This window comes from Leptosomus discolor, chromosome 11 (assembly GCF_034619465.1).
Source record: "Leptosomus discolor isolate bLepDis1 chromosome 11, bLepDis1.hap2, whole genome shotgun sequence".
Taxonomy (NCBI): domain Eukaryota; kingdom Metazoa; phylum Chordata; class Aves; order Leptosomiformes; family Leptosomidae; genus Leptosomus; species Leptosomus discolor.
This window is the reverse complement of record NC_141401.1, coordinates 7373864-7393940: the sequence shown is the minus strand read 5'-3', so window position 1 is coordinate 7393940 and position 20077 is coordinate 7373864. Positions and strand designations below refer to the sequence as shown.

The window sequence follows — 20077 nt, the reverse complement described above, 5'->3', positions numbered from 1 at the left end:
CCATAAGAAGCAACAGTGGATTTGATCCAAAGCCAGTTAAGGTCACTGCGAGAGTTCCCATAAACTTCAGTGAGATTTGGGTCAGTGCAAAGAATGACTATTGTCAAGAGCAAATACTTTTTTTTCTAATGGTATTTGCAATATGAGGAAGTGGAACAACGGTTTTGTTTTTAATTTCCTTTCCTTCCTGATGGCTCAGCCATTACTAGACTAGATTAAATCTATTCTGCAGAGGAAAGTGCAGCACTTCCCTAAATGGTTGGTACAGATAACTGTTATCAGCACTAGGTTCCCAGCAACTTGCCTGATTCCCAGGTCTCTCCTTGCTTCAGGAGTTTAGGATGGGCTTACCCAGCACTAGTTGCCTGTGAGTCATCCTCCACTGTGCACCAGTCTCTACCTGAGCAGCAGCCAGGCAAAGGGAGATTTGAAGAGACATTACAAAAGATGTGAAAACTGCTCTTGCTAAAAGTGAGAAGATTGCTGATGGCTTTTAGGAGGGTAAGAGGTTGCCCAGGCAGTTCTTGGGGAACTGTTGCTTTTTGGCCACTCTCTTCTTCCTGCTTTCCTTTTCAGAGGAGCAAACCATATATGATGTTGCTCTTTAACTGTCCTGAGTTTTTCCTCCCAGACTTTTTGAAAAAAAAAACATAAAACAAAGGAGGAAAGAAAAAATATAGAATAGCTGATGTTCTCAGGGAGCTGCCGACTGAGCTGGCAGCCCCGGAGCAGGGGTGATAGGGACTGCAGGACAATGGGAGGTTTTCCTTGGCACGGAAATGCCTGAACAGCAGAAATACGAACTTTCCACCTGTGTTTCAGACAGACAGATTCTGTGGCAGGTGCTGTGTTTGGGATGGAGAACTGCGCATGTATCTGTGTGGTACAGCTTGATCAGCTGGGAGAAGAGGGGATGTGGGGAGCTGCAGGCTGTCGGGGTATCCAGCACCTTACCAGACTGGATCAGTCTGTGTCATCTGACCTTGGAAAATACCTTCTCTGGCTGATGCTCAGAAGGGAGGCCTTGAAAGCCCAAGTGCTGTCAGCACAAGGAAGAAATGGCAAACGCTAATTTAGAGGCATTAAAAAGACTGGAAACACGGCAGCGGTCCTCTGCTGCTGTCAGGTGGGAGGTGGGAAGGAGGAGTGAGGAGTTTTGCAGGGAAAAGCCTTTCAGATAGCAAGGCTGGCATGGAGGAGGTCCAATAGGGAGGAAACAGTTGAACTTTTCTTCCTGACTGTGTCATTGCTTAGAAAAGCAGCAAGCTGTCTGTATTGACGTAAAATGTCAGTTAGAAATGGAGCTCGCTGTTTTCTCATGTAAGGTATGTGGGATGGGAAGGGATACCCCCAAGACTGAGGTTAAAGTGAGAGGGAGGCAGTCCTGGCAGCCTTATCCTTGAACAAATGTATTACATCTGTGCTGAACTCAGTGTACAGCTTAAAAAAAATAAAAAAAATAAAAAAGGAAGGTGGTGTTGCACCAACCTCCAAACTGACAAATGCCAAAATTCACATTTTTCAGGCTCTGAGATTTGCCCTGTGTGTGTGAATAGCTCATTGTACTCTTGGTTGCATTTTTTCCTAGCGTATCTTAGCATAAAAGGAGGATGAGAGGTTCTGGCTGTTAGAGAATTCAAGTGATGATGGAGGTGAAAATGTGCAAGAACTTCAAAAGGGGTTCATGTCTATTTAACAAACACATGTTGTGCTCACAGGTGGGGTAGACAGCTTGTCCGAGCAGGGGAGAGAGGGCTGGAAAGGATTTTGTTCAGTTGTCTAATGTATCCCTGTACTCCTATGTAGGATCAAAACCACCCAGTGTTAAACAAGAAATCAGTCAGCAAACTCAGAGGAGAGCTGCAGTCCTGTAGAGAGGGAAAAGTGCCCTGGAAGTGTATTTCCATACTAATCTACTGTTGGCACAATTCCTAGGAAATAACACAAGGAAATCTGGCTGCCTTTAGCTAGAGTGGCACTGCAGATTTGGTAAAACAGGTGTTTGTGTTTAACGGCTGGGAGGAGATGAACACAGCTCGAAGGCATGCGACTTAAACCCTTTAAAAAAGTGTACTTGGCATTTGAGCATTTATTTTTTTTTTCTTGCAGTGTCTCTTTGGTGGCTGCTTCCCAAGGTAATTAGCACAGAGAAAATTTGCTTGAAAGGTGGAAATCGCTAGTTCAAGCCCACAGCTATGGCTGCCGTATTTGCACCATACGTTAAAGGTGTGGAATCGGTGTCTCGTGGGCTTGTGCACCACGGTGTATATAGCCTGCCCTGGATTTGCACGCTATAGTTAGGTATGTTCTTACACCCACTTCTCAAACTGAGTTGGCTTCTTCTGACGTGGTAACAAGCAAATTTCAGGGACAAGAATGTGAGCCAGCAGGGTAGGTGGGGCAAGTGACTTGTCCTTACATTTCAGAGAGTGCTCAGCATTGGCTTTTTGTGATACACCTGACTGGGCAGAACATGGGTTCGGTTGGTTTGTTTGTTTGCTTGCTTGCTTTCTGCAGAAAGTTATGGAAAACTGGACTATTAAACTCTTTTTCAAGAGTTTGCCTAACCCAGACTGAGTCTCTAAACTCTTGCAGTACATGTCCAAACTACCTATAAATCCTTTGGAGGAAGAGACTTGTCTTTTATGAGCATTAAGCAATATGTATACCTTCAAGGATGCTATTTTATATAAATAACTACCATGAACATAAGCATTTTGGCAGAGGGTAATGGAGACAGCATTGTACAGCGCAGGGAGATCTGTTAAATCACCACATGATGCGTGTGTTTTTGAAGGCAATGTCTGATCAGGATGGATGCTTGCATGGACTGGTGCGATTCTGCAGGTTGTTTATATGTAGAGCGTAGGTAAATATGAGGAGATAGGGCGTCAGAGCGATTGCAGCTTAAGTAGGAAAACAGTGCTACAATACCACTGCGTTCATAATCCTCCATGAGTGTTCACTGCTTTAGTTAAATATGCAGAGACTGATGGAGATTGCTAGTGGATTAGTGTCTCGTATGACTGGTGCCAGGGATTGATTAGCATAAGCAAATTTCTTCTCCGGTAAGACAGAAACGCAGCAAGCAGTGTCTCCTCTGCCTGGAAGGGATGCCAAGAAGGAAAACTGTTCAGGAGTGGGGAACAGTTTGCTCCCCATGTCAACTGGTTGGACAAAAGTAATCTTTTTAAAATACAAGACTTTTGTAGTGGGAGCATCCCTGTAGTTTACCTTGCAGAGCTCACAGATTGGCTACTTTAATTTTTGTTTTGCTTGCAAATGCAATTTTGAGGGTTGTGGAGCTTTTGACATTGTGTCATTTGTTTCTCTGTCATCTTGTTGGTGCTTCTGTTTCAGCAGCTGGGCAAAGCAGTGACCTAAAGGCCAATACAAATAGGGCTAGGTTTTCGGTTGGTTTGGGGTTGGTTTTTTTTGCAGGGGTTTTCTTTATATCTGTACTTACCAAAATGAGGGCACAAGCCAGCTAATGGGTGTGGTTTTGAGCTGTCAGAAGTGCATCTAGTCATTATGGAAAATTCGGGGGCTGGACACTGAGCAAAAGTCCAATCACTTTTTGTGCTGCTCTGCAAACATTATGTGTGTGCACCGGGATCTCCTGGGACTGTCGGTTGTTGGTATAACATTGATCCTTTCAAATGTAGCCTTGATAGTGCTGGGGACAGGGATTTGCTGATAAAACAAACTTAAGGCTTGGTAATAATTGAAAATGCAGGGTAGTTCACCAGGCCAAATACCTGCTTATAGGAATCGGATTTCATCTCAAAGTCAGGGGACATTTCCTTGGAGAAATCCTGAATTCAGATGGAAATCAATATTGAAAGGGACACCGGTAGTCTGGGGAGAAACCGTCATGTAACGTACCTTCAAGTCCTAGTAACCGCTTTAGGGATTAACATCTGAATGCTAAATATAGGACAGAACAAAGAACTGTGCTGTGAAGAAGTCTCTTTTTTTAGTCTTTTCCAGCAAGTGGGAGGAAGGCCACCTCCATGAGCACTCTCTGCAGCCCTGGAATAATCACATTAGAAGTTTGTTATATCTGTAGCATGGGTGCATTTTTTTCCTGCCTCTCGATAAGTTAAATGAACCCCCCCAGCTGGCTTTAGATACAGCCATTAAGTCTTATTAAACACAGGGATAAATAAGTTGTTCTGCAGCATTTCCATACAGTGATGAGTAGCTTGCGTTAAAAAAATAAATCTTCATGAAGCAGGAGATGATTTTACAGGCTGCAGAAAGTGATTTGGTAAATTGATGGAAAGGTTTGATAGGAGAAGAGTTCCCCTCTGACAGGAGATGTCTGAGGCTGCCAGATTTCAAACTAGATAATAATTTATTTCACTGGCTAAAGGCAGGGCAGTCAAATACTGAACCCCTCTATGGGGTTCCCATCACAAGTGGTCCTGTGGAATGCGAGAAGTCATATTCTAGCACTTCTGCTTTGCAGGCTTGCTGCTTGCTGAAGCTGTTTCACTGGCCAAAAGCAGCTGCAGGCTTGACAGTGAGCTGTCTCAGGACAGCACTTGTCCGTTCTTTTCCCAGGTGTTGTGTTGCACACACGAATGCAGGCAGTGAGCTGTTACCGTGGAATCAATGAGAAGAGCTCAGAACTGAAATTCAGATGTTTGTTCTAATGCATTTTGTGTCCCTGATTAGTAAAGCACTGCATAGTATTTGTGCATCTTGCAAGACTTCACAAGGAGGGACTAGCCTTTGTTAAAAGGTGGAAAAATTACAAGATGTAGCGAATGGTCCTCAGGAAGGTCATGGCTGAGCAGGGAATTCAGTCTCTCACTGCCTCGGGAGTGCCAATCTCTAGCATTATTTGAGCAACCCTAAGTAGGTATCCTCATCTGAGGGTTCTACTGGTTTTGAGCTCCTGAAGGCAAAGCTAATAATTAATATGTCTGCTACCATACAGATGGGAAACCCTCCCAACCTCTTCCCTCCTCCCCACCTCACCTCATACCAAACAGGGCTGGAACCACTTTGATCCCCATCAGAACAAAGACTAAACATTAAAGTGAATTATCCCAAAGTTGCTCATCATTAATCGACAGCTGCAGGCACTTGGAAACATCTGTCAGGATTGTTTGAACGTTCCCTTCGCTTCGTTGGTTGCACCGAGGAAGCAGAACAAATCAAAACATGCGGTCGGTCCAACACCACCTATTCGGGTTTCCTGCAGTTGATCGCAGTGGTGCAAACAAGCAGGAGCAATAAGGGAGCAGGAGGGGGTGATGGGCAGCCGGTTGCGTAGACAAGGAGTCGAGTGGCAGGAAAAAGGACATCTTTCTGTGGTAAATGAGGAAGGCTATCTCCAGGAAAGCTGGGAAGGAGAGACCAGGGGCTGAGCATTGTTGCTGGGCTTTGCGGGAATGCAGGCATCCCTGTGCCCACGTGGGAACGGGGCGGCTCGTGGGCACAGTCTGCCAGGGAGGATGGGCAGCGCTGGATGACTCTGGCAGCTTTTTGCCATGGGAAGAAGCCATCTGGCTAGGAAACAGCCTCCCCCTTCCCTTACTGTGCGTTTTTGAGGTTACGTCAACTGATAGAAATCAGAGAAAACCCACTGAAGCGATGGGCTCTGCCCACCGGGTGCGAGTGCAGAAGCTTTATGCCAAGCCCTTGAGGGCCAGTACCTTGGGTGCAGGAGAATACAGCATCTCCAGTTTGTACTGGTACGCCTTTGATTGCTGCAGGCTGTGCTGGGGTGGTGTCTCTTTAAAGGCAGGTCGCAGAGCTCACAAATTACAGTATTCCAGTAATCCCTGCGCATCGGTCTGCCCCGTCCTCCACGCAGCGGGAAATGTGGGACAAGCAGGGTTTTGAGATTATCTCATGCTTTGCAAAGCCGGGTCCCTTTGTGCTTTTAGAAAGAGCTTGCTCCTGCAGCAGGCAGGGGCCTGGGGATGCCATCCCTGGCAGGATGCTGTCCCATGTCCGCAGCAGCGTCCCCAGGGCCATGGCAGCGCGTGTGTGTGCCCTGCCCTCCTCGGCGTACCCCGTACGTGCATTTTGTGATGATCGCTGAACCGCTTGGTCACTGTCAGCCTTGACAGAGATCACGCTTCGCTCCACGATCCGTTCCTCCACAGGGATGTCGTTATTTGATGTAATGACAACACAAGCTGTATAGCAGAGAGAGTTTCCCACATCTTCCAAACTGATTGGCTTTTTGCCTGCCAAACCTGTCCCTTGGGGTGGTGCAAGAGGGAACAGGCATTGCTTTGCTGAAGGTGTGCTGCTCCTTAGGAGCTCGGTGCACAACCTCCTACACTGTAATTTCATGGAAATGCCAAGGCAGGATCAGCCTGGCTCAAGGGGACCATAAGCCCAGCAGATATCAGGGACATCTCCACAGCTAAATAAAACAGGGTCCTCTGCAATACCAAGGGTTTGCCCATGGTTGGGAAAAGGCTGTTTGATTCACTGCTGTTAGGCCACGTTCAACTGCTTCACAGCTAAGAGGAGTGAAGATGCTTTGGGCATCCACGCCCTGGCTTTATGATCAGTTTGGAAGTGTTGCTGCTTTGCCAGAGTTTCAAGGTATGTTGTAGAGGTTATTTAACTGCCTGGTGCTCAAGCACGTCTAGTTCAACTGCCTACAAACCTGGGGAAGAACAGACTGGAGTCTGTGCAGTCTATGCACGTGCACCTTGGACCCAGCCCTTCCTAGAAGGGTGACCCAGGTTGCTGTGGAAATAGCAATCAGTATTTTTCAGAAGTGTTTGAATGACTCAAGCAAACTTTAAGTGTGATTGCGAGTCCCTGGAGGCAGTTCTCATAGTGCTTTCCAGGGCTTTATTGGTAGAGAGTTGCTTTGCACAGGGGCTTTGTATCTATCTGAACTTTTCCGAAGTGCATCACAAACAAATCTCCTTCCTCTCAGCATCAAATAAATCCTCACTTTGGGAACAGTTGGAACATGACTTCTCTTGCTGATGCTCGCTCTTGGGACTGTCAGCAGGGCTGTTTTGACAGGGGAGCTTTGGGAAAAAGTAAGTGGGCAGAGGCCATGGGGACTGTAATTCAGCTCCATACCCATCTCCATCCTGCAGCTGGGAACACTGGGGAAACATTGACGTTTCTCAGTGTTACCTTCCATCCTTTTTCCTCTCTCCCAGCTTTCCAAAGTGAGTGCTTCTCAATCACGTCTCAGTCTGCCACTTAGTAAAGTCAGGAAGGTTGGTACCCCTTGGGCAAGCAAGGATGTGCTTACACTGGTGACTGGAGCTCAGGAAGGCGTGCTGAAGGTAGGCTTTAAACCAGCTATCACAAATATGAATAGCCGTTCAGTACTGGCAGCAGGATGCCTGTGTGGAGCTCCAAGGTGGGTCCACAGTGCTAGGTGGATTCTTGGGTACCAAGCTGAGATGCTTACCGAGTTGCATATCTCCAGAAGCTGGGCTTTAAGTTGAACGTTAGACATGTGGCACCCAATGCGCAGAGCTAAGTCACGAAGAACGTTGCCGTGCTGGTAACCTGGAAGCAGCACTGACTCTTGGCTGGGAGATATGATACTTGGACCAGTTCGATATCAAAGCAGGCAAGGACAGAAGCCTTCAACATCCTTGGGGATAAACTCTTGGTTTGGCACCTTCTCCTGTGTTCCTGGGCAGTTCCTTTGAAGCCAAAGAGTTTGATTCAGGTATGTTCCTGAATCAGGCCTTAGCTTGTATCTAAACCTTGTGAGGCGTAAGTCAGAAATACATATCCTGCTGTTACACATTATTGCATAGTCTGTTACTGGGCAAAATAGATGGCAGATGCTGTAATGCTTCATATCAGGACTTAGGAGGAATGTGAGATAGGACAAGATGACAGCTTAGCATGACATTTTCATTTTCTCTTTTCTCCACATTATAGGGTACTTCTGACATTCCTGCTACTATTCACTAAATCCCCTTATAAAGTGCCTTAAAGGAGAACAAAACCCAGACTCCTGATCATTTTGCTTCAGGGTTTCACGTAAAGAAATGAAGCCTGCAGGTGGAAGAGGACAGACATAGGAAACACTGTATGGCAAGGGGATTGGAAAGTACAAATGGGGGCGTGATGGGAAACGTCTGTGGCTTCAGTAAGAGGCATGGCTCCTGCTCTGATAGCCCTGTGTGCCGTCCCACCATGGAAGATGCTGCTTTTCCTTCTCCTGTCTCACCTATCCAGCTCACCTTTGCCTGGTGCTTGATGGCAGCTCTCCAAAATAAATTTCCTTGTGTCCTCAGCCCCTTGTGGGGCTGAGGCTTTGAAGAAAAGTGACTTGGTGTCCTTCAGCTGCCCGTGTGTTATTTTCTCAGCCCGTGACTGTGCATTGAACCTGCTCTTATTCCCCAGCAAGCTGTACCTATGATGCCTCCTCACTGCACCTTGGTGAGGCTGCCAGCCTTGCTGCATCTCCCTTGATGTCTTATTTCCAGCCCTGAAGGTTTCTGCTGGGAGTTACTGTCCCCAGTTAATCATTACAGGCATCGAGTTGATGCTTCACCCACTTCATGCTGCGAACAACACGAGTTTGCTTGTGTTTCAGGATCCTGTTGCTGCTGGAAGGCAACTTGGATTGCCAAGGGACAGCTCTTTATTACTGAAATACTGACATCCCTTATCCCTGTCTTTGCAATTTGATTCTTGTGCATTTTGCATGACTGACTGCACATCTCTGTGCCACAGTCTTTCCACAGATGTAGTAGTACCTGCCACTGGTCCTTCTTTTGCTGTAATGGAAAACTGCATTATCAGTCCTGGGCCTTACTGGTGATAAAAATCCCATCACAAAATGTCAGATCTAATACTTGCCTCTGTCCCAATTCTTTCCTCAGCACCTGGAAAATGTCTGTTAGTTGGCAGGACAAAGTAGGATTTGGCAAATTGTTCCATTTGAAAAGATGTGGAGGAAGATATTTCTGATTTTGCAGTCCAGTCTGGCTTGCTTCTTGGGTTTTTTTTTCCCCTGCCTTTTTGGGGGCAAGGAGAGCAGTGAAGCAGATTAGAGCAGGAAAGCTGAAAATGGTTAGCTGTTTTCAAAGTAAAATGTAATTGTGCTTTAAAAGGGCCCAGATTGGAAAGAAGTATTTGAGTTATCAAACAAAATGTTTGAATTGTCCAAAACAAGGTCATTTTCATTGATTTCTAAGAATTGTCATAATTTGGAAAGAAGTTTTAAAAATTATAGTTCTAAGATTAAAAATTTGAAAAACAAACAAACAAGACAAAAAAAAAACCCCGACCAACCAAACAAAAACAAACAAAAACCTCCCACCAAGTTGCAAAAAGGAGAAATCTTTCTTATCCTACTTTTCACTGCTCTGTGGGGGGCTAACTACACTGAGAAAGTGCCCTGCTCCTCCTTAAAACGTTGGGTGCAGGACCAAGCACAAACCCTTTGAGGAGGCTCAGGCAGTCCTGCAGAGCAAGAAGCATTTGTTTCCAGGGCAGTATTGGATGTTTTCCCTTCCTCCTATTGAGGAGGACGTTTGTTACTGAATGTACTGCTCTGAGCAATAGAAATAAACTTTAAGCCGAGAATGAAAGGGCAGAGGCTGCAGTATCCCATACTGATCGCCAGTTACGTTGCCATCAGCGGGAGTTTTGCAAGAGACTGATGGAGCCAGGATTAGACCTTAGATCTGTTTGCTCCTGGTAGTAGTGCCCTCTGGCTTTATCAAATCAGGCTGATCTAAAAGTTAGAGTGAAACATGGGAAAAGACCTAGCAAGTGGTGTTAAAGCTAGCCACAAGTTTAGCACTTTATCCTTAGCAGCAGCCCCAGGACCAGGAAAAGGGGTTGTGCTAGACCTCCTTCTCTACTTAGCAGCAGCTCCGTGGTTGCCTGGCTAGGGGCATGATGTGGAAAGCATTTTCCGAGTAACGGAGGCGACTAGCAATCGTGCAGAATTTCTCAAAAGAGGAAGGATGTCTTAAGTTATTTCTAACGTGTCTGATTTCCCCTTGAGCCCTCAATTCTACACGAATGTTCAACCACAGGCACTACCCAAATTGCCTAATAGCCTAATTGTTGTGCCCAGTGATGTGCTCCATTCACCTTAAGCATGGTCTGGCTCTGTGCAGGCCCTAGATTGTCCGTCGTGACAGTCTATGCCTTGGGTTTTTCCAAAACCTGCTTGATTTGTTAGATAAAGTGTAAAATACTATTACAGCAACGGTAGGATTTTGTCGGGAGTCTCAAAAAAAGATAACAAAAAGGTCGTGGGGTGAGCCAGGTGTTTTCTTGATTTTAAGGCAAACTATAGAAAAAGTAAAAACACAATTAACATGAGTGTTTCCTAAGCTAGCCTAGAGGTGAATAATAATTTAATATCATATTGTAAGATCTTAGATACCTGTTTCCCTGTTCAGTGGGTGCTCTATCCTACATTGCCCTCTAGCGAGAACATTGCAGAGCAAATAACGCCTTCCAGCTTGCCAGGATACAAAATGTGATATTTTAATAACTGAGACCACGGCTTGTGTCTGAAGTGGCATTTGCCATGCGGTGTGAATAGTGTGAGGAGGGCAACATTCACCTGTCACAGGGGCGGTGCGTGTACCTGTACTGGCCACAGCTTTCTTGATGGTTGCTTTTTATTTGAGCTAACTGCTTCTGCAAGCATCTCCCTGCTGCTGATGGATCACTAGCCAGAGGGCCCTGCTCCTTTCTGCTTTGGAAAAGGGGGAAAATATTCCCTGTTTTTTTGGGGGGGAAGGATGATAATTTTCCACATGCTTTGTCTTACCCTTTGCTCCCTGAGACACCCTTCAGTTCTGTGGTTTTGCCTGTATACACATGGTCTGACAATCTGCCTGTGGTTTGGAGTTCATCGTGGGACGAACTTCTGTCCCTCTTCAACCCGACACTGGTACATCCAAAGGTGTTGCCCAGAGGGTTAGAACTGGTCCTTGTCCTTCTGCCTGCTGAGCCGCATGAGCCTGCACTGGTGCCGAATGACAATTTTGGTGTGTTCCCAGTTCTCCAGAGCTGTTAAACACAGAAAATCATCAACCAGCAACAGGTTTAAAAAAAAAAAAAAAAGGAAAAACAAATATTACTTGCTGTCTGTGGAGAGCAGTGATGCCTGATTCATCCTGTCCTCAAGGTCTTAAACCAGCCCTGCGGTGCCCAGAGCTGCCGTCTCCTGGGTTGTGGGTGCCCTGGAAGCAGCCATCTATTGGCCACGCAGTCCTTTTGCTTGCACACACAAGTCCCATCGGGGCAATGGCACAGCAGTTCCGCAGCCCTGTTGGCTCCTTGGTGGCTGTGGGAACCTGTCACAGCCCAGGGTGCTTTGATGCTCGTGGCAACCTTCCCTCGTAGAGGGTTCATCCCGGCAGATGCGAACCCTCGAGTGGCTCTGGAGGAGCAGGTTTCTCTGCCAGTGCCCTCTGCAGTGCTGAGTACCAGGATCTGGGATGGGGATCTGGGACTAGGAAAGAGGAGGTGCTCAGGTCTGGCTTTTCCTTCCCCTCACTCCTTTTAGGATAGAGAAGAGCAGAGTGATGTTGTGACTCCTGCTGAAGTCCAGGGGCTCTTCATCCAAAACATGGGCTCCGTTTGCCCCAGATGCTGCTCCAACCGGTGTGAGGCCCAATGTGTCCGTGCATGCCTGACCCTAATTACATAGAAATTCATGATTAATGTTCAGTCATCAAAGGTAAACCACATCTTTGACTGCCAGCTTGTTTATCAGGCTAGTAGTCACGGCCATTCCTCTGCTAGACACTGTCTGTTTAAACTCTTTGACTAAAAACTCAACAGTGTTAGAACAGTTTGTTCTAAAATCTGTGATTTCCTGCAGGCAAGCAGCCAAAGGGCATTTTGCCTTTTGCACAGCCTGACTCCACGTGTGGCAGATATGGGGGTGAAGACAGCACCCTGCCGTCAGTGCGATCCTCCCAGGGGCTGTGGGACCCCCAGTAACGCAATCGTGTTTGCGGAGCTGGGGTGAGCTGCACTGTCACCCAGCCTGCTCCACGTGGCGCTTGTGGGATCAATGACAGACACTAATGCCATCTAGTGACCAAAAAAAAAAAAATTCAATCTGGATATTTTATAAAATGCCGCTGGAAATTTTATAGCTCCAGGTGGGGCAGGCCTTGGGGTTGGGAAGGAAGGAGATGGTGCTGGGTGTGCTGGGAAAAGAAATGCCTTTTCCCTGCTTTCCCGACCTGTCTCTTCCTTCATTTCACGTCCCACGAAGTGCTTTTGCAGGTAACCAGGGACTGGGATCTCCCACATGAGGTTTTATAGATCCCTGGGGGAGCAAGGCACAGGCTTCCTAAGCAGCTCTGTGGATTAAGGAGCACAAACTTCCCAATTTACTGCTGGATTGTGGAGCACAAACCCAAGGCCTGGAAACAAGGTGACTGCAGGAGGGGAGACGGCTTGCTCCGCTACTGGCGTGGACATCATGGGCAGAGACCCTGGGGACTAATTTAAGCTGGCAGCATGGGCTGCGACATGGTGCCATTGCTGCAGCTCTGAGCCTAGCTGAGATGGGGCAAGGGATGGCAGCTTCTGCCACTGTCCTGACGGCAGTGACTCCTTACTGTGGCTCATACGACCTGACACTTTTTTATCCTCCCACTATCTTTGTTTTTCCCTCTTGCTTCTGTAGGTGATAGCCGTGAAGGCATTAACACGCTAGGTTTCTGCACAAATGCCTGGCTGGAAATACCGTTGCTTTGTACCTAGTTATTAATCCAGCCAAGTCACGGTGCCACAAACCTGGAGGAATTAGTTTGCACTCTGCATTTTGAAAATGAAGGTGAAGTTATGTCTGACCATACCCCCTTATTCTGCTTGGCTAAGCTGTCATTGGCAGGTGCAGTTTGCCTTGCATAGGGCTGGTGGTCTCCGGGGAATATTTTGCAGCTCTGATCATTTCTCCAACTCCTGAGACATGCACAGAGAGAGAACTTGGGAATTGAAAGTTTCTGGTTAAGGAACTTGAGGGCTGCGGTAGCTGTGCATTACAAATGCACCAAGATGCCAGGCAGCACCCCCAGAGAGATTTAGAGAGAGATGAGGGATGTGCCCTGCTGTAGAAGGAGAGGGAGCAAAGCACCCAGATGTGAATAAGCTCCTTCGTGGGACGTTTCTGAAGTGCAGCGACACCAAGACTGGTGCCAGCACAGCTTGGCACATCACTGGCTGAGGGTCCTGAAGAGCTGCCCCCCTCCCTGGGCACAGGGGTCCGTCAGCAATGCTCTGCCCCAGAGCAAACAAGCAGGCGCTTGCTGTGCTCCGTGCTGCTCGGACCTGCCCCTGCTTCCTTCAGAAAAGCCGTTTACAAGGATCCTTGGGGACTCTTTGTTGTTTTTCTATCCCAAATGTGAAGGTACCAAATATGTTCTTATTGTCTAATTCACAATTATCTTTGCTGCTTCTTTTTCTGGATTATCCTTGTGTCCCCCTGCCTTTCTGCCCTGGATAATTGAGAGTTGGCGGTGTGCCTGTAGTGTTGCTGTTTCAGGGCCAAAATGGGAGTGAGAATAAATACTTCTAAATATTGTATTGAAGCAAATAAGTAATTTACTCATAATAGCTCTTTGCCTGGCGTTACACAGGCAATTTCACGCAGGTTTTGCAGGAGCAGCAAGCAGTTGTGAGAGGTTGGAAGAGCTGTGTGCCTTGGGGAATATTTGCTGTGTGGGTATGATGGGGGAGAAGGGCTTCACAGATTTGGAAGAGTGCTCCTACTTCTGCAAAGGGACTTCATCTGGCAGTCTGTGGCAATGCTGCATTTCATAGATTTGCGGGCCCTACATTCTGAAAATACCCCTGTCTACCAGGAATTTAGCTGGAGGTGGCAAAGATAAAGACGACCCTGTGGGGAGAAGGCAGGTCTTCTTTACCTTGTGCTTTTGAGTAAGACATCTTTTAGAGCAGCCAGCCAACCAAAACACAGTACATGTCCACACTGTCTTCTCAGCTCGATAGAAATCCATCAGTATTATCACAGCTCCATCTATTCTTTTTCCTGAAGAAATACAGAAGAGCAAAAAGCATTTAGGGTGCTCTTTTGCCTGAAGCATTCAACACAGAGACATATCCCTGTGTATTTGGCATGGGTATGGCAGGAGACAAGCAGAACAACTTGCAATGAGTAACCTGAGCCTAGTACTAATACTCTCTTTTCTCTCTCCGTGTAGGGATCCTGTTTACGATGCTGGTATTTGGACCAGCCTGTGGATTTATCTTGGGCTCCTTCTGTACCAAAATCTACGTGGATGCTGTCTTCATTGACACAAGTAAGGAGAACTGGATTTGGTTTCAAATCAAATACTCTAACGTTGATATCAGTAGGACAAAAATGTTGATGCTCATGAGCAGGAAACTGCTTCTTCTTCCATCTTGAGTGCCTCTTGCATGTGTGGGTGTCACTTTTAGAGAGGTTTTATGACTGGCATTCAAAAGTTTTCAACTCTATCCCCATAGTTAACAGATTTGTAGTAGCTAAAATTTGTTCTCTTCCATGAGCTTTTCTAGCGCAAGATGAATTTCAGCCCGGCTCTTAGGGGACACCTGAAAATATCACTGTGGCAGGGCACACCAGCTAGCCATGGACATAGTCTTGCCAGGGGAGCTGTGTCCAGAGCACGGGCTGAAATCTGGAGAAGTGCCATACCCAGGACCTGGGAGGACTGTCCAGGCTCTCTGATGGAGGCACACCAGTAAGACCTGTGCCCAGCACCTTCTGCGTATGACCCTGTTTGGATGGACAGGTTCAGTCCCACAGCATTGTTGCTTTTTCCCAACGTAGTGCTAATTACTGCTCACCTTGACTCTGCGCTTGGGTTAAAGCAGATTGTTTGCAGATTGTCTTTTGTTCGTTAAGAAAAAAAAATCTGCAAATTCTGCTTTTATTGCTACCTGCACTACATGCTCGTTGCCATTGGAGGGCAATGTGCAACAGCCTGCTCTCTGCTGCTCCCCAAGCCTTTTGGCTAAGGCTGCAAACCTGGTGCTTCGTTCTTTCCCCTCGGTTGTTCAGCTGCTTTTTCTACAGTTCTCAACTCAGTCTGATCCCACGGGCTCTTGTCCTGCCGCAGGGGTGTTGTTCCCTTTAAGGGTGCATTCCAGGACTATGATGTTGCAAATACATCTTCACAGGATGCGTTTGGATGGAGCTGAACCTTGCAGGACTCTGAGCAGAGTTGTGCAAATCTGGAAAAGTGCTACTGCCTTTTCTTGGTCTCGCATACACATGGCAACTGGAGAAATCTAAGTAATATCAAATTAGAAGAAAAGAAGTATCTTTTTTGATGTCTGAGTCTTTTAGCTGTGGCTTGGTCAAACACCACGTGGCCCTTTTTCATTCCTTGGCTGTAGCAAAGATAGGCCAAAGACCCACTTGGTCTTGTAGGCAGAGGAGCTTGTTTGAGTCCTTGTTACATATTTGACCATTAAGTATAATTTACCCCAAAATACGAATATGCAGAAGAAGATATTTCTTCTCCCAGGAGGTGAAGCTGTGGAACTCCTCACCATGGGGTGTTAAAAGTCTACAAATCAATTCAAAAACAATTGGATGAGTTTATAGAAGAAAAAATGAACTTGACACCAAATCTAGCTTAGAAAGCCCCTGAGCCACAGGTCACAAGAATGATATTAGGTATATATTTACTTTATTCTTGTGGGCTTTCTGGGCATCTGCAGCTGGTTACCATCAGAGGCAAGATGCTGGTCTAGCTAAAAAGTTAATTTTGTGTGATCTGGCCATTTTTAACAGAAGACATCGCTCCATATTTACAGCTCAAAAAGCCCCAGACAAATATGGAGCCACAGAGGAGAATGGTGGAATGTTACCACTGAGAAGCCTAGAGGGGCTGAGGCTCAGCAGGTCATAGGGGAGGGTATGGCACTTTCCAGCTGCAGGTCTAGCTGGCTTTGGCCATGGTCCGTGGCTGTCATGTGAAGGCTGGGGCACGCATGGCCTCCTCCATCTATTTTTGTGTTGGAAAGAGTTTCCACGTTGCAGCTGGCTCTGTCTTGCAACTCGGGGTGGCACAAGGAGACCAAGTTCCAGAGGGCTGAGTCCTGTCCAGCTCCCCATTTCAGGCAGGAGGTGTGGGATGCCAGGTCACACCGCTGTGCTGCCCTCTCTGCAGGACCCATTTTAGGAAGGGGATGTGAAGAAGACCTTGGTTTATGTGTCTCTTGACATGACTGTGTTCCCAAGAACCTGAATAAAAAGCACTGCAGGCAGGAGGAGATAACAGCAGAAGAATACAATCCTTCCAAACCACTATTTTTCAAACTTTATATATATTTGAGAACTACGTGTTATTTTCCCTAAGGAGAAAAGTGTTTCCTTCTGTCTCTGCTTGAGAGACAACTTGATTGCCTCACTTGAGACAGATTTTTCAGTGGCAGAAACCAGACAGACATCACGAATGGAAGAGCTTGTTATTTTAGCCACACAGACCCAGCTCTTCCCTGGGAGTCGGCTCCAGCACTGGGCACCCTCCACTGAGTTTCCAAGTGGCTGTGGCAGCAAGTCAGCTGTTAGGAACACAGTTTCTTCTCTCCTGCTGCTTATTTTTATTCCCCCAAACTGACTCCAGAGCCTTCTTTTTCCTTATCTCCGCTGAGTGATGGCCTACAGGATACTCTTGCCTTTTACCTTTCTTTTAGTAATTTTCTGATGATTTCTCTACCTTTTTGAGCCTATTTGGTGCAGTGGGTGGGTGTCTTTTCCAATATTTAGGACTGTTTCACCCTCCACACAGTCACAGGTGCCCATGAAGCCCAAATGCCCATCTCTCCTTTGCTGAAAAGGGCTGTGAATTCAATGCAGGGAGAGCATTGACCTCATGGAAAAAAAGGGTAAGCCAGGATGAAGATACAATGTCCTTGTCTGTGCTGCTGCTTCTCCACGCAGGTCTTTGTGCCAGGAGGTATGTCAGCTGTGTGTGCACATTTGACACGGTGGGACAGTGATGTCCAAAACCTCGCTGCCAGCACAGGGTACACTGACTGGTAAATGACAGTTTCCTAGGGCTGGCAGAGCCAAAGACACTGGAGAGAAGCCCTGATTACAGGGTGCTGCAGAAGCTGGATGTACCGTCTAGATAGACTAAGTGATGGGTTGCTTGTCCTCTTGGATGTGGAAGTCATTATGCACTGGTGGCTCACACAGTACGGGTGTGGGATGCGCTATGGGTCCCCACCTTGTGTCTGGGAGCCCCTCACCAGCCAACAAAGCCCTCAACAACCATCTTCCAGCCTACAGGATCATTAACACTGTTGTCTTCGCCTCCCTGTGGCTGAGCCACTGACACGTGTTTGTGTGTGACCTTGCAGGTAAGCTGGACATAACCCCAGACGACCCTCGGTGGATCGGTGCATGGTGGGGAGGCTTCCTGCTGTGTGGTGCCTTACTCTTCTTCTCGTCCCTGCCGATGTTTGGGTTCCCGCAGTCCTTGCCCCCGCGGCCGGAGCACGCTGGGGAGAGCGAGCAGGCCATGCTTCCCGACAGGGACTACGAGAGACCGAAGCCAAGCAACGGGGTCCTGCGGCACGCGCTGGATGGGGAGAGCAGCACGACCTGCTTCCAGCAGCTGCGAGGTGAGACAGTGGCTCTTGTCACGTTTTCTGTGAGAGTTAGCGACAGGTTAACAGCTGGTTCAGTTTATAATTGGTCTCTGATTTGGGCTATCTACCTCAACCCCCCAAAAAAATCACCCAAAAAACTCAGTATCCTGAAATTTTAGTCGCCAGCTTCTGATTATCTCTGGCATTGTCCTCATTTTAAAGAGAGACTTTGTTCCACTTGAAAGGTTTGGGTTTTTTTTTTAAAACTACAAAGCTTCAGAAATGCACGATAATCCTGTAGAGTTGATACAAAAATGAAAGGGAACACAGTTGCCAGAGCAATTTGTGAACTTCTCTCCAGTCTACTGTCCTGCTCCCCTCTGCCTCCCGAAACGGAGAGCGAGCCAGCAAGGGCAGTTAAAAGAAATTGGGAGCTCTTGGCATCTGAGCTGCAGTTTAGTGCAATCCCAGATACAAAGCAATGAGCGCTGGGCACCACCACAGCTCTTAAACTGGGATGGGGAAGAGGTAGATACCCATCCAGAATAGCAGCAAAGTGGCAGGGCAGGGCATGGTTTGGAGCAAATTAGAGTAGAAGACCCTACATTGTATCCTGCAGTGATGGAAATGGACCTGACTCTAATTAAGGTCAGCTAAGGATCCAGCATTTTGTGGGAGAGTGTGGGTAGATACTCTTTCTGTAGGCTGCACTGGAAAATCCTCCACCTGAGAGGGTGGTTCTGTAGCGCTGGTGGTTGCTTCCTACTCTCTGTCACTGTGGCAGAGCAGGTTTTATTACTGCATAATGCATTTAGATAAATGAGGACAAAATCACTTACTCACTGTGCAGTCACCTTAATTGGGAATTGAATGAGGTGCGGGTGGGAAGGAAAAAGAGACTTTGGGGAAAAAAGTGTTTTCTTACATATATAAATGGCTTGAATAGTTGATGTGGTTGTTCATTAAGGGAAGGTCAAAGATGTGAAATTTTGTCTTGCTGAGAAAATTCAAAGGAAAGGTGAAGGGATAAATTGTTTGAAAATTTGTCAGTAAAATTAATTTCTTCATTCTTTCATCCTTGTTGCAAGGATTTTCTCAACCTTGAGGAATGGGCTTTTCCCTTGATATGTCCATCTGGATAATTCTGTGGCTTTGTGGCTTTTGTTGTGGACTCAGCAGAGCGTCTGCTTCTGGGCACTGAGTTTTTGGAGTAAGAGATTTTTGCAGGTTTTTGTATAGAAGAATTAAAGAATACGTCATGTCCCTGCTGCACGGAGGGGCAGCAGTTCTGCCTGAGGGTGGTGCTGAGCAAGCTGAGTTTCTTGCACACAGGGAGGCCATGGGGGCATTCCTAGATCATCTATTGCTCATTGAAGTAGAGAAATTAAACTGCCACATCCATGTGCTTCAAAGTATTGATTACATTACTGGGCTCCATAGTCTTCCACATTAGACTTCTCGTTGCAGGTAACCCCATTTCAAATCAGTTGGTATTCCAGAAGTCTCTTTGGAGGTGGACTTTGAAATACAATTTACATCACATCAAAAAAGACAGGGAATGACCTTTTTAGTTATGCCTTTGAGGCTGTCACAGATGACATGGTGTTGGTATCTGACATCTCCTTTCAAGTCCCTTGCCACTGTTGTCACAGTCAGAATGTGGTCAAGAATTGTGTTTGCTAAAGTGCCTGCCTGGAGGAGATGTTCAGACACATACCACAGGGGAAAGCAAACGTGCCTCGCTCAGTCCTGGTGAGCAGTGTTTAAGGTGATGAGTTAATTCTTGCTGTGTATGTACATTATATACCGAGTGCAAGGTCCTGCACCTGGGTTGGGCCAACCCCTGGTGTCAATACAGGCTGGAGGATGAAGGGAATGAGAGCAGCCCTGCTGAGAAGGGCTTGGGGGTACTGGTGGATGAAAAGTTGGACATGAGTCGAGAATGTGCGCTCACAGCCCAGAAGGCCAACCATATCCTGGCTGCATCAAAAGAAGTGTGGTCACCAGGTCAAGGGAGATGATTCTGCCCCTCGACTCTGCTCTGGTGAGACCCCACCTGCAGTGCTGAGTCCAGCTCCACAGTCCTTAGCACAGGAAAGACAGCAACCTGTTGGAGCGAGTCCAGAGGAGGGTCAAAAAAATTATCAGAAGGATGGAGCACCTCTCCTATGAGGAAAGGCTGGAAGAGTTGGGATTGTTCAACCTGGAGAAGAGAAGTCTCCAAGCAGACCTCATTGTGGCCTTTCAGTACTTCAAGGGGGCCTGTAAGAAAGATGGGGGCAATCTTTTTAGCAGGGCCTGCTGCAATAGGACAAGGAGTAATGGTTTTAAACTAGAAGAGGGTAGATTTAGAGAAGACATAAGGAAGAATTTTGTTACAACAAGGGTGGTGAAACACTGGAACAGGCTGCCCAGAGAGATGGTAGAAGCCTCATCCCTGGAAACATTCAAGGTCAGGTTGGACAGGGCTTTGAGCTGCAGGGGGATTGGACTAGATGACCTTTAAAGGTCCTTTCCAACC

At 46.9% G+C, this 20077-nt stretch overlaps 1 protein-coding gene across 1 annotated transcript in view; it reads left to right on the top strand.

Annotated features, from left to right (window-relative positions):
- The window catches only part of SLCO3A1 (solute carrier organic anion transporter family member 3A1), a 140487-nt gene that overhangs the window by 97997 nt on the left and 22413 nt on the right, over positions 1-20077 (top strand). Inside the window, exons 3-4 of the mRNA XM_086471681.1 lie at positions 14172-14270; positions 17326-17589. Of these exons, the coding sequence (XP_086327807.1) occupies positions 14172-14270; positions 17326-17589 (363 nt within the window). The remainder of the gene's footprint in view (positions 1-14171; positions 14271-17325; positions 17590-20077) is intronic.